At 30.1% G+C, this 15,601-nt stretch overlaps 1 protein-coding gene across 1 annotated transcript; it reads left to right on the forward strand.

Moving 5' to 3' along the window:
• The first annotated feature begins 11,113 nt into the window (after window positions 1-11,113).
• Window positions 11,114-14,531, forward strand: LOC120272139 (tricetin 3',4',5'-O-trimethyltransferase-like). The gene is made up of 3 exons (XM_039278896.1): window positions 11,114-11,883; window positions 12,363-12,427; window positions 14,099-14,531. The coding sequence occupies exons 1-3, from the start codon at window positions 11,148-11,150 to the stop codon at window positions 14,393-14,395; spliced, it is 1,098 nt and encodes a 365-aa protein (XP_039134830.1). The 5' UTR covers window positions 11,114-11,147; the 3' UTR covers window positions 14,396-14,531.
• The last annotated feature ends 1,070 nt before the right edge of the window (window positions 14,532-15,601 follow it).

Raw genomic sequence — 15,601 nt, forward strand, 5'->3', positions numbered from 1 at the left:
GCTTGGAAGTAATGCATTCTTTGAGTTATATATAGTACCATACCACCCAACAATGAAGCATTGAAATGTTTATTCATTGAGTTTTCAGTTTTCTTTCTTCCTACCTACCTTGATTTTTAATTTCTCTTTACTGTAATTAACCCACTGTACTTGAATCATATTAAGATGATTAGAAGATATATAATATATATCTTGAGGGGAAAAATAGATATCATGCTTTTGTTGTTATTTGTGTTCTCAATGTTATTATTAATCAATTAATTGGTTGATTGAAACTTATTTCATTCCAATCTCAGCTGTTTCATGGTTTCCTTGATTTTCACATTTGTGCACTTCTTATATATCTATAAATAACTGTGTTGCATTTATTGAATTTCTGAAACTTAATTAATTATAAAACGCATTCTATTGTACCATAGCACATATATTATGACAATGCCCAACAATTAATTTGCTTCTGTTGGTGTACTAATAGTTAGTTATATACAAGAACTACACTTATTGATCATGGATTGGCTTTGAATTAACTCGCAACTCAAATGAACAAAGTACATGTATTGCAATTACTTGATAATCACTTGTTAATTAAAACATTTTGTTTAGCATATATCAAACCTAATTATCAAGTGAAGGTTTCACAACCTCAATCTTGTTAATTAAGTTGGAGCCCAATTAATTAGTCTCTGTTCTAAATGTAGACTAATAATCAATTAATAAAAATTTTATATCAAAATAAGGACATTCATGTTTTTTCTAAGCAACATTTAAATGAACATTGATTTAAACATATTTGATCAATATATAAAAAAAAAAAACCTTGACCATCCAACCAAACCTAATTCCTAACGCTTGACTTGGCGCTTAAAACTGTTATATATTTTTACTCTTACTAATTTCAAATAACAAGATTTCAAACCAACATTATGTCTATCTATACTACAGTGATATCTATCATACCAACAAAGCACATGGATTTTCCCCTTGATCTATGGAAGCATATGAATGAATGGGCAACAAGTGGTGTCCCACACTTGTCTTCAAAACCATATGCATCTAAGCCACACATTCCACTTCATCCATTCTCCTTAATTTTCAAACGCTTTTGAAGTCTATCTACCTATCTTTGTATAGATAGCTACCAATCTTCCTTAAATTAAAGTGGAGCTCCTCATGTACACTTTCTACCTCTCCTTTGTTCCTTTTTTCCTCCTTTAAACCAATGAAACCTCAAAGCATGTACGTAGGATTGTTAGTGAAGTCAATGAAAAAAATCCTTCATGCCACTTCTCTATCTTTCTTTTATCATTAATTTATCAAGTTGTATTAATTAGATGAGCTCAATCCAACCTAACAGTGGAATTACCATCTTTAATACGCCTTTTTGACACATGTTTAGGAGACTTGATGACACTTAATGAAAAAAATAACAAGAAAACTATATACAGATATATATATATATATATATATATATATAAGTACTCATATTGATGTTTATTTAATTTGTGAAACTTTTGGTGGATGTTATTGATTGTGAATGGAAAGGATGCCTTACCGACACTCAAAGAATGGCTTACCTTTTTCTTCATATTTAAAGGATAACCTTATGATTTTTCTATGTTGTCATATTGAGCACTGAGAGTTCTACTTTTATATTATGGAATTGTTTGGGACAGGACGATGTGGCTGCCATAGTTGATGGTAACAAAGATTACAAAGACAAAGATTGGTGACCTGTTTCATCTTAACAGCTCTTCTTGGAGTAAAAATGGATTTTTAAAATTTGATGCAATGCTCAATTGGTTGGTGGGGCTTGTATGATATGCCTCCATGTATACCAATATTTATTATAATCTCAGTTTATCTAGGACCATGACTATCAAAATTTAAGTGTTGTTGCTGGTTTTTTAATTGCATGAAGTTATTCATGATTTTTCATTTAAATAAGTAATCTTGCCTTTATAGCCCTCTTTTGGCCATCTTTGGTACAAGTGTGTTAATAAGTCATACTAATCATGTATCCCTATTATTTTGTTTTAGTATGTTAAAATCATTTCGTAGAATACACAGCATGGTGTTACTTTGCATGTGAGTATAGGTTAGTGTGATGAAAAAGGGGATTGACTGCCAATACCATCTGCATTGGTTTTAGTATTTGTAGTTAATTTTCTTTAAAAACTTTCAGCATGTAGGTAGTTATTGTCACTGTTAGGGTTGGTTTATAATGATTGAAAAGTCAAGAGAGACATGGTAGATTCCCCTGAAAAGCATTGTCATGTTTACCTTAGTTTAGCGAGGATTGGAATAAGTTGATCTGCACTCGACCCAGTTTTAAAATGTGTTCTGGTTTTTGGACTAAAATCAAGTTGAATGGTTTGGTCATTGCAATTCCAACAATTTTTAAACTTAAATTTTTTAAAAAATAGGATAGTAAAATATTCTTTAAAATGAGATATCTATAGTGATTTAATTTGTATTAATTAAAAAGTCACCATATCTGCGTATCACTGAAAAAACTCTTATGTTTTCCATAGTTTCAGCTTGATTTAGAAGAACTGATGTGTTGTACATGGTCCTAAAATGTTCTTTGATTTTAGGCACAAATCCTAACTGAACTTTTTGACTGTTTTAATTACAACTTCAATTTCCACCCTTTTTTTTTAAAGTTTAAATTGATTGAAAATCTGGGAAAGTTAAAATTTTGTAAAATAAAAGAATAATAGCTAATTAATATAAGTTTGACTTATCAAGTGCATTGAGTCATTCTACGTTGATTAAGAACTATTCAAAGTAAATCAGGCTTTTGTGGGTCTAATTATTGTTTAATCATATTTAATTATGTTTCACACTTTCATAGCTATTGGTACTGCTAAGTAAATGAGTCCCGTTCAAGTTAGCTAGTCTGGTTTCAAATTGTTTTCGAGCTAAGTTCAACTTGTTTGAGGTTGGCATGATTTAGGATTTAAGTAGCTTACATCAAAAATTGGAATTTGATTATATTTGTAGATTATGCTCTAACTAAACATGCAACCGTATCTTAAAAATATATCCAATATATATATTAATAAAAAGAAGATTATTTTGTACATATAGTTTTACAAGGACATGTATAATAAAAAAACTTAAGGAGTGTATATATACATGTAATAAAATTTCTTCCATGGATATATAGGGATAATGAAATTTGATTAATTATATATAATAATTATTTTTTAAGATTAAATATACTAAACTGCACATGATATTTGTGTGTACATAGCAAGTCCTAGAAATTATAAAGTTCAAAATGTAGATTATCACACTGACACACTATATGATAAAGTTATATTGACGTGAAATAAAAAATCATGATATTATGGCCGATTATACATTACATAACTTGTTAATTTATCTCATACCTAATCAATGCAAATTTAAAAAAAATATCATTTTGTTGTACCAAACTTTATGATGTATGGCGCGAAAGGCTTCTTAAAACGCTATTTATATAAATTATTATTATTTTTTGTTCAGTTTTTGAATTTTAATAAAAACCTAGCTAGTGAAAATTACTAAACAAAAAAATGGTTTATTTTAAACAATTCTAAATAATAAATACATCAAATTGTCCTGCTTTGAATTTGATTCTCTTTATATGCCATTGATTATGGTTGTTCAATTGTGAATTGGTTGTTGTTCATTTTACTTGTTCTGGGTGAATCCTTATTAGGCCGAACGTTTTCCGATTATATCTTCTAGTAGTCAAATGCAGTGTATTTATGTTAAATGTTACATTCTTAATTGATCTTGTCGGTGTTTATGCCCTTGATTACTCGTGATGAACTTAGAAGTTAAACTTTTCTGTTAAATCTTGGTCATGATCACATTTCTTATAATCTCTTGTTTAATTTATCTATTTATTTATATGTTACTTTAAATTCTGTGTGATTGAAAAATGAAGTGGCCTTGCTGCATAATGTGAAAGATAAACGGCACTTGGTTAAGTTTTGTAAAAGAAAAGGATATCTATCCATTAATGTTCCTACATATTTTAATGATATGAATTATGATATGAACCTATAAGATTATTTATTTCTTGAACATGGAAGCAAGAACCAAGATATGAATGATTTCAAACATATCTATTATTTTTTTGATACTTTTGCAGCAGATGGACATTCCACTCTAAGATTTTTCAAGTTATATTAATAACTCATCATGTTATTAGATTGGTATTATGCTCAGAATTCTTGACTTGCTTTCTTTTTCCTACCATTATGAGACCATAATATTTTCTCATGCTGTTTATACTGTAAAAGTTAATTGCCTATTAGTTGTGGTCTCCTTGAAGGCAAATATTGCTATGAGATTCTATCATTTTCAAATATTTTTCAGAAACTGTAAGTGTGCTCTCATCATAGGTTGCACTTTACTTTATCAAAGTACTTTCTTTCTTTGTTGCAATTAGTAGGTTATTGTAAATTCTTTTATTGTAAATATTACATTATTATTTTGCTTCTCTTTCTTGAATGAGAAAGAGTTTGCTATGAAGAATTAATGCGGTCCTTTCTTGCTCTGCTCTGACTGTATAAAATTTAGAAATTAAGACTTCTTAGATTTGGCTGATAAAATCAGCCATGCATACAAATTTGCTCCATATAGTTTCAAGTGCAGCATTCCTATTGCTGTTTGTGTGTGTGTCTTTAATTTATTTATCCCTAGAATTCTTCTAGATCCATTAATCCCTTCCACCTGTGATCTTATAATTATAGAAACTTAAAAATCATTCTCATTATCAGATAAAAATCTGGCAGATACCCACTTTTTATTTATAAAAATGGCCCTGATTGTGAGAACAATTTGATCTAAATAATAACAACAGTACAAGTATCTATTGGATAATAGCTAACATTAATAAGTAATCAAGATGCCTGTAAGCTTTCTTAAAAAAACTTATCTGAGTGTGTCCATTCCAACACTAAATAGCACAAAGAACTGTTTCAATTAATATTCAGCAATTCAACAGAAAAACAATTAAGCACTTTAGTGTTGAATTTCTCTAAGTAGAAGCTTTATATTCCTTTTATAGTAACCAACACTAATTCCTATATCATTTATGAAAATATTGTCTCTGTTCACAACAATATCCATTTAACAAAAGTTGGTTCGAAAAGATATACAAAACAATAATCATAAAATCAACAATAAATAAAAAAATAACCTTAAATAGAGGAATTGCTCAAAAGGTCCAAACAACTTGATCATTGGGCCAAAAAAAACTTTTGATTTTTTCAAATCCCTTAGAAGTCTCTTTTTTTCTCAGAATTACTTTTAAGTCTAATACCTAGATAACCTCAGTTTTACTATTCTTACATTACGTTCAATTTTTAGTTTTGTTCTTTAGTTTTCGTACTTCGAATTTACTATTCTTAGATTACTTTCAGTTCTTAGTTTTTATTTTTATTTTTTGGTGTATCCACTTATTATTTGGCGAATCTATTCAAATTTGTGTGTTGTCGAACAGAATTCGAACTTTCAAAGGTGATAGGAGAGATGAAATGGAATTGATTGTAAAAACTAAAAAGAAGGGACGGTAGAGGATAATATTTTGTCAAGAGGATTTATTAGAATAAACTAAAAGTTTCAGGGACCAATAAGTAATTTTTCCTAAATTAAAACATAGCCAACCTTCTTGTGACAATGCAATAGGAAGTGTTAAGTCGAACTATGATGTAATTTATAAGATTCTAATTAATTTTCTAATATGTTAAGCAGAAATGAATAAGAGTTGGATGCGTAAATCACGATTGAGTCAAGAATACCTTGATGGAGTCGAAGAATTTCTCAAATTTGCATTTGACAAGTCAAGTCAAGAAGATATGATCGTATGCCCTTGCATAAAGTGTGTGAATATTAATTGGCAAACACATCAAATAGTTCTTGAACATCTAGTATGTGATGGAATTCTACAAGGTTATACATGTTAGTTTTTCCATGGAGAGCTGTACCGTCATCTACCCATAAGATGACAAACACATTTACAGCTCCATCAAAATCCTCACATCCAAACTTCTAGTATAAGACCATATAGCATGGAAGAATTGTTATAGGATGCTTTTAGCATGCATCAAGTTGATAATAAGGGTTTACCATCTAGTGGTGAATTTAATGTTGGGGTGAATGATGGAGGTGAAATCATTATATTTATTTTATTATAATTTTATTTTTTAAGTGAAATCATTTTTACATAATTTTTTTTTTAAATTGCAGAATCAGTTTTCTGGAGATCGGTAATGGTGTTGATGCTTTGGATCTCCTTTATTTAGCTATGTTTTTTTGTTGTGTTATTTTTATTTGGAGCAAGACAAGAATCACAAACCTAAATATTTAGTAGTTTTGGTTGTTTTTTATTTTTTTATTTTGTATCATGGTTGGAATGTCAAACAACAATTGTGTATGATCGTGTACATAAAAAGTTCTATGTGAGTGTTGTAATCTTCAAGAGTAATTTTAGGAGTATTAGTTGCATTTATTTTTGAAAATGCCACAAAAATAAAATTACAAAATTTTAAAAAATAGTAAAATAAAATTAACATTAACGGCGTTTCTGGGTGAAACGTTGGCATACTCCACCAGTAATTAATATGTATGAATTTCATAATTTAGCGGCTCTTCTTTTTTTTAAATGCAACTAATTTAGTGGTATTTTTTTCAAAAACACGCCACTAAGTTAATGGATTTCTTAAAAAGTTGCCACTAATTTTTAGTGGCTTTTTGAACAAATGCCATTGTTAAAAATTCCACTAAATTAGTGGTCATTTTTTTGTGAAAAAAATAACTATGATTTTTTTGGTGGCGTTTATGATAAAATGTCACGTTGTCTACTTAGTGGTGTTTTTCCAAATAAATGTTGCTAAGTCAGCGGCGTTTTATAAATAAAATATCTTCAAATTAGTGTCTTATTTATGAATTTTATCATGAGTTAAAGCGGCGTTTTATTTAATAAACACTGCTGCTGTGGCGGGGTTATATTGAGTAAACATTGTCAACTTATCAATAAGTTGCATATTTTCTAGTTTTTTATGAATGCACTGGTAGGTTTTTTAGCAGTGTCTATAAATAACACAAAACCTAGGAAAAAGCCTGGATGTCAAAATCTTGTGTTATTTGTTCACAAAATATGAATAGCAGGCCCAAATATATAAAAATTTAACTTCACATATAACAAATACAATAAGTAAATGGTTAAAATATTGAATGTCACCAAAGGGCTTGTAGCCTAGCGGTACCCCCGGGTCCTCTCATTGGAGGAGACGTGAGTTCAATTCCCCCTGACCGCGCTCCCCACTCCCCAAGAGGGTGAGAACGTCGTGCGATTCCCCTGCCTCACAGACGCCTCGAGGGCTCGGGCGCTTGTCGCCTACCTCAAAAATGTTGAATGTCATCATATAACCATTGTTGGCATGAAGAGAAGATGCACGTTATTGATTAAAAGAGACTTCATTAATACTAATGAATTTCAAATATATTAAAAAACAATGGGTAATAAGGCCATTTTCTTTCACATAAATCACTTGCAAATTTACAATCTCCTCCACATTAACTTAAATAATATCATGGTCTTTAAAGACTAAACTTCGAATTAAAACATCATACCAATGCAATTATTGATAAATATTCTTTAAACAACTAATAAATATGTCAATATTGGTTTATGATATCAGCATGTTGCTTTTATGATATCATAAAACTAATAAATACTAAAAATACATAAAGCATCTAATGACTCAATCAATTAGGTTAGGTTTGAAGCAATGAATAATAAAAGAATTAATTTTTTTTTATTAGTAAGCCCAAAGTTGAAATTATTTAAAGAGAAGTACTAAAGCGAGACCATTTTCCACCTTTTATTTAATTTTTATTTCTTTGAAAATAAGTCAAAATTTGATTTATTCCAAACACTAATTTTCCAAAATGGTTTGTGCCTTAGTTTCCACTTTTCTCATTTGTTTTCCCGTCAATATCATCACCTAATTTTATTTGTTTGGTTAGAACTTATTTTTCTAATAATCATTATATATATATATGATAAAAATGTTTAAATGGTTTATATGAAATGAGTATGACTATTGTTACTATTTTCTATTTTTTATAAGTTTGGAGGTTTCTAAATTACATATGCAAATATATTATTTATTGGAATATATATATATATGATAAAAATGTTTAAATGGTTTATATGAAATGAGTATGACTATTGTTATTATTTTCTATTTCTTATAAGTTTGGAGGTTTCTAAATTACATATGCAAATATATTATTTATTGGAACAATATATAATTGTAGGGGGTTTTTTTTTTGTCCTTTGGTTATCTTAAAATGTAAAAATAGAGATTGGCATCATTCCATCTCTATATTAATATAAAAAATAGAAAGGAAAAATTCTTCATACATAAGGTTGTTATATATAGCCCTCAACTGTTATTTATCTTAATATATATAATTGATAAATAAAAATAAAACATTTGCTTATTAAAGTCTTGCGTTCAATAAATATCACCAACTTTATTTTGATTACTTATATGTTTGGACTTTTATTTGTTTGAAATTTCTTTTATGAAATTATTATTATTATTATTATTATTATTATTTATGTTTAGCTCCCTACTCAACCTCTGCATTACTTATCTTGTATTGTATACGCTGAAAATTTTAGCACACAAGACATCGAAGTGTTAACATTAAAACACAATTTCATTGAAAAATCATCTCATCACGAAACACACACACACTTACGTAAGTACTAAAAAAAAATATCTTAAAATGTTTAGTTAAATAAATATCAATTTAATCATCTATATATTGTTTAATTAATTAACTTAAAACATTAATTAATATTAGTAAATACTTACATAAACTAAAAAAATTAAAATTAAAATTAAAATTTCAATTATTTAATTTTAATTAATTAAATGAAAATGCCATTGATAGATTAAAAAAAATTCCAGTCAAATGAATTCTTAAAACACACATTTAACACAATATATTCTAAATAATTTTTCACACCCTTCCACCTACTAACTCATTATAAGAAAACATCATCCTCTTAAGTCTTACCCTTTATTGATTGTTTTGGACTGACATGAATATTTCATAGTTTAAAAGAATATATATGAGTAACCGGGTTCAAATCGAAGAAATTTGAATTGCTTCCGTAAAATATCAACCATAGAAGATATTTTTATTGGATACTTAGTACTTTGTATAAATTAATAAAAAATATTAAAATTATTACTGTAATAAATGAGTGATAATACAATTAGTTTTTATATAAAAAATTAAAAATTTAACTACCTTTCAAAATATAGTTAAAGATTTCTGATGAGTTTGTGAGGTGATTTATACATAGTTAAAATAAAATAAATAAACAAATATTTTTTTTAAAAATATTAATTATAAATCTATGAAAGAATTAAAACTTCTCAGGTATATTTTATGATATTTGAATTTTTCAGACAATCATTTTTTTTTAAATTTATTTTCTTTTAAGTAACTGCAGCTCACTCCATCATTTTATTCTATTTTACAACATGTATTTCTTGCTTAATAAATATATTTTTCATTTAACATTACGTGTTTATATGGAACTATATAAGTTTTGACTTTATATATAACTTTTTCGTTTAATATTTATTTTTGATATTTAACTTTTAGCTTTTTATTTAATATTATGTGTTTCTACTTAGGTAGTCAAAATCGGACCGAACCTTTGAACCGGAGAAGACTAAGGTTCAAAGGTCAAGAGGTCCGACTGCGGTCGAACCGGATCGAACCGGATTTAATAAATAAAAATATAAAATAAAATATATTATATATTATATTATTTTTAAATCAAATACACAATCTATATTAATTTTTAAATCAAATACACAATTAAATATTACAGCCATTAATACTGAATCACACACTAAACAATTCAATTTTTACATAGATGATGATTCATAGATCATAAAAAAATACAATTTTTTTTTCAAAAATTTTTATAAATGACACCCAAAATTTTAAAATTCCAAAGCACCAAAGATTCTTCATTTCCACCATCTCAACACCACCACCCACAGGCATCATCCGAGAAGCACCAAGCCCACTGGCAAGAAACAAAGGACCATGTTTTCCTCTTCCTCCTGAGAAACTAAACTCCCTTCCAATCCACAAACTCTGCTGATCTTCATCTTTCTCATCCTCTTCTTTATCTTCTTCTAGATTTTGTGGAAGCTTTGAGTTGTAAATAGAGAAAGAAGGGATTGATTCAAGCATTGGGTTGGGTCGTCGAGAGGAGGAAGAAGATTCATGGCGGTGGTACGGCAAACTCCGGAGGAGGAGGATGGCAAGGAGTCGGAGTAGGGGGAGGAGAGGTTGTAGGAGATGCTAGGATGGTGGTTGTTGTTGTTGTTGTGGTGAGGGTGAGGGCTTTCATTGATGCAAGAGTTTAGCATTGGTGTTGATGAACTCCTCAAACCGATATTAGGGTTTTTTATTTTTTATTTTTATTTTTTAATTAATAGTTTAAACCGGGTGAGCCGTTCATCCAGTTTAAAGTTTTTTTATTTAACCAGTTTTATGATTGAACTAGACCGACCTAGTGCTCGGCCCAGTTCAACAGGGTTGGACCAATTGGTCCAACCCGATTTTAACTATCTAGGTTTCTGTTTAAAAAACATAAACATTTTGATCAACTTTAATTATTTTTATGACAAAAAAAATAAAAAATAATAATTTTTTTCAAAAAAATATCTAAATTTAATTGGACAATTATGTATAAGTAAAATGTTATTAGGGGGTTTAAAATACTTCCACCTATATAAAAAAAAAGCTATTTTTTAATTAAAAAATATAATATTAATATAATATTATCTATATTATGATATAATACATAATTATTAAATTAGTTCAGTGGAATCACTTGTGTCCAAGCAACCAGCTAGCCAACAACCATTACTTACCCAAACGGTTGGTGACATAGTGACATAATATCCCCCACCCACTCTTTTTAAGTGGGCCCTATCCTTTCCCTACCACCCCTACCCCTTAGACCCCTCAACTCTCTCCATTACATATCTCTTTTCACTCCCACTCCAAACTCAATCATCACCACCACCACCACCACCACCATGGGCTCCTCTGCCACCACCACCACCAACATCACCATCTCCGAGAAGGCGGACGAGGAAGCATGCCTCCATGCGATGCAACTTGTCAGCTCATCTATACTCCCCATGACTTTCAAAGCCGCCATCGAACTTAACCTCTTCAACATCATCTCCGCCGCCTCCCCCAACTCCCTCTCCGCCACCGAAATCACTTCCCTCCTCCCTTCCTCCACTCCTTCAACCCCAATCATGCTTGACCGCATCCTCCGTCTCCTCTCCAGCTACTCTATCCTCACCTGCTCCCTCTCCACTGACCCCATCTCCGGCGCCGTCACCCACCGTTACGCCGCCGCCCCCGTCGTCAAATACCTCGCCCAAAACGAAGATGGCTTCACTCTATCCGCTCTTGGCCTGATGAACCAAGACAAGGTCTTAATGGAAAGCTGGTACTATCTTAAGGACACTGTCCTTAATGGAGGGATACCCTTCAACATGGCTCATGGTATGACTTCGTTTGAGTACCATGGTACTGATCCAAGGTTCAATAAGGTCTTTAATGAAGGCATGAAGAATCATTCAGCTATCATAATGAAGAGAATTCTTGAAAAATATAGAGGGTTTGATGATGTGAAGGTGCTTGTTGATGTTGGTGGTGGTGTTGGTGGTACTCTTGCTCAAGTTGTTGCTAAACATAAGCATATTAAGGGTATTAATTTTGATCTCCCTCATGTTATCTCTGAAGCTGCCCCTATTCCAGGTATTTTTTTTTTTCACCCTTTTCATGTTCCTTCATCAAAGTAATATTTCTATGTACCTATTTATCTGTATATAATTTTGTTATATATATATATATATATATATATTTTGTTGTTGTTGATTTAGATTAAGATAGGTTGTTTTAATATATAAATATTTGAATTTAGAAGCACTTATTTAAATAACACAAATTTTTTTTCTATTATTTGTATTAATAGAGGTGGATGTAGGTTTTATTAATGTTTGATTAACATAATCAAAATATAAATTTTTCATAATATATATATATATATATATGTATTTATGGGTTGAAGTTATTTATATATTTTCATTGATAATTATTCATTAGTGATGTTTATTTATAACTGTTAAGATAATAATTTAACGATTATTATTTATACAATGCTCATGAATTAGAAATTAAAGAAAATATGAGGTCTAACAAGATTTGTCTGGTTGTGTGTGCTGTTTTTGATGAAGGTGTGGAGCATATTGGTGGGGATATGTTTGAGAGTGTTCCAAGTGGGGATGCCATTTTCATGAAGGTGAGTCTCTTTCTTCATTTCTTTTTATTTATTTCAAATACTATCATTTTAATTAATTTATAAAAAGTTGTTATGCATTATTAGCATATACAATGAGTTTGCTTAAAGGTTAATTAAAGCTTAATCTAATTAAAGAAGGGGGAAAAAAAATTTGCTTATATTTTTATGTTAGTGTTTTTATATACACTGTTTCAAGTCAATGAGGTTTGCCAGAACTTTTATTTGGATATGATATTTAATTAATTAGTTGAACTTGTGCTGGCATTGCTTATTTATTTCTTTATTAATTTTTCCATGATTTGAATTTTGATTGGATGTCATGGGTTTGGTCATGAATTATATTTTTGGTGAGTTGGGTGAAGTTTTGTTGTAGACTTAGAAATTTGATTAAAACTTGTTAAAATATTTATTAGACAAGGACTTGTACTTTGTTTTGATCCTCAAATTTTTTTTAAATTTTTTTTCAAAAATAATTAAAAAATGAATGGGATGTAATCTACTTTGTCTGGATAAAGACTTTATATGATGGCATGATGGTGAGTTGCACTTGGAGATTCCTCGGTGTGTGTGTATATATATATCAATTAGTATTATTGTGGAGGTATGATCAGAGGTGGGCACGGGCCAGTTAAGCTAACTCGATTGATCTGATTTGTCAGGTTACGGTTCACTGGCCCATCGACCCAGACCTGACCTAGCTGGGTGTAGAATCCGCCGGGCTGGGTTGGCCTGTTAAACTCGGCGGGTCTGGGTCACAGGAAGCCGGGCCCGGAACCGGCCCGGCTTTCATGATGACCCGGCGGGCTGGGCCGGGTTGGCCCATCCAATAAAAATAATTAAAAAATTCTAAAAAATTCAGAAAATAAAAAAGGTAAAAAATCAGAAAATTCAGAAAAACGGGTTGGGACCGGTGGGCCGGGCCAGGTTGCAACTCGGTTCTAAGCCGGGTCTGGCCTGACGGGTCAACCCGCCGGGCCACGGGTTGGGGTAAGACAACTTGTAACCGGCCCGTCTCTGTGATGGGTCAGTTATGATTTGTTGGTCCGGCCCGCCGGGTCAGTGACCCGGCGGGCCAATTCCAGGCCGGGCCGGGTTGCCGGATGGCCGTGCTCACCTCTAGGTATAATGACCCGGCGGGCCGATTCCAGGCCGGACTGGGTTGCCGGATGGCCGTGCCCACCTCTAGGTATAATTGGTGATTTATATTTCTATTTTCCTAATTTATTATTTTTTTTTAAATTTGTTCCTATGTCTTATTTTCTAAGTATGTTTTAAAGAAAAAGTGATATAAATAATAGAAGATGGGTGTTAAATATGGGGAAAAATAGAGAAAGTAAATAAATAACTTAGGCAGAGTAAATTAATTTTTTTTTTAATAACTTCAAGACCATTCTTTAAATACATACATTTCTAAGAGAGTACATCATTATACACAATTGTGCACATCTGTAATAATAAATATATAAATTAAGAATAATAATTAAGTCATTATTGTAATAGCCGAATGGTGAAGACATTTAACTCTGATAATATGAAAAAAAAATTATTTACTAATTTATTTATTTAAGCTTTTATATGCTAAATATTATTTTGTTTGCAACGTTAACCTAGTAAAATTATATCCTTTATTACTTATACAAATAAACATTACTAACTTGTTGAATTTTACAGTGGATTCTACATGATTGGAGTGATGAGCATGGATTGAAAATACTGAAAAATTGTTGGAAAGCTTTGCCTGAAAATGGAAAAGTGATACTGGTAGAGTGCATACTTCCAGTGGCACCAGAGAATACATTTGCAGCACAAAGTGTGTTTCATTTGGATATGATTATGTTGGCTCATAATCCTGGTGGTAAAGAGAGGACTGCACAAGAATTTGAGTCTATGGCTAAACAAGCTGGTTTTTCTGCTATGAAACCTTATTTCAGTTTTGCTGGGGCTTGGGTTATTGAACTGTTTAAATGAGTAGTTTTTATTACAATTTGTTTATCTGTCTTTGTTGTGTCTTCATTGCACTTGTGATTGATGTACTTTTTTTCTTATAAATGGCTGATGTATGTGGTTCAATTTAATGCATTTGCTGATCCTAATAACAAAAAAAGGGTTGTGGTATTAGATAATTTCATATTTGGGATGTTTGAGTGTGGGATTAGAGTGTGAGTTAATAAATATTTAATTAAAGAAAAACATTTTTTTATTTGAGTTAGATCAATTTGATTTGAATTAAATAACTTAAAAATTAAAAATTTATGAGATGTTATAATAAGATAGTTTGAGGAATATATTTGTACCTCAACCAATCAAGATGATGTTGATATTAATTTTCATGATAGCTAAAAGAAAGGGATAATTATATATATATTTTTGTACAAATTCGTTATATATTTTTTTATTATTATAATAAAATTTTATGCATTTGTGGAGTATTATAAATTTATAATATGTAGCTTATGGCTTTTAATTTTAATTTTTTTTAAATTACAACACTGGTTAATTCATGTCCCAAATTTAGGGTCTGCTTGGATGAAGGTTTTGAGAGGTTTTGCAAAGTAAGGTAAAATAAAGTAATGGGAGGTAAAGGAAGTTTTTAAACCCTTCCTTGCTTGGGGCAAGGTAAGGTAAATAGAGGTTTTGAAACCTTATTGTGTTTGGTTTGAAGTTAATTGGAGGTAAGATATTATAGTAATATTACCAAATTACCCCTATACTGAAAGACAAAAGTTGATTCACAATTACAGTAATGTTTGTTTTGATACCACATAAAAAAAATATATGTATACACATACACATCAAATACACATACACATACATGTACATATACATATACATATATACAAATACAAAATTATATATGTATACACATACACACAGGCATACATATATACATATATATACAGAAATATATATATACACATACACATATGCATAATGCACACATACATATACTTGTACACATGTATATTTATATAAACATACATAGGTATTTTTACACACATATACATCCATACATGTATGCATAGGTATTTTTACACATATACATGCATATATGTATGCATACATATGCATACATATATGCATATTTATACACACACATATACATCCTTTATAATTTAAAATTAATTGTTATATTAATTAATTAATATTTCTTTTATTAATTAATATGTTGGAATT

Source organism: Dioscorea cayenensis, chromosome 11 (genome assembly GCF_009730915.1).
Source record: "Dioscorea cayenensis subsp. rotundata cultivar TDr96_F1 chromosome 11, TDr96_F1_v2_PseudoChromosome.rev07_lg8_w22 25.fasta, whole genome shotgun sequence".
Classification (NCBI taxonomy): Eukaryota; Viridiplantae; Streptophyta; class Magnoliopsida; order Dioscoreales; family Dioscoreaceae; genus Dioscorea; species Dioscorea cayenensis.

Bases quoted from the DNA above. Each gene is read 5' to 3' on its own strand.
- LOC120272139 (XM_039278896.1), top strand. From the start codon at position 11,148: ATGGGCTCCTCTGCCACCACCACCACCAACATCACCATCTCCGAGAAG. The intron at 11,884-12,362 runs GTATTTTTTTTT...TTTTTGATGAAG, and splicing joins TGAAGCTGCCCCTATTCCAG to GTGTGGAGCATATTGGTGGG. The intron at 12,428-14,098 runs GTGAGTCTCTTT...TGAATTTTACAG, and splicing joins GGGATGCCATTTTCATGAAG to TGGATTCTACATGATTGGAG.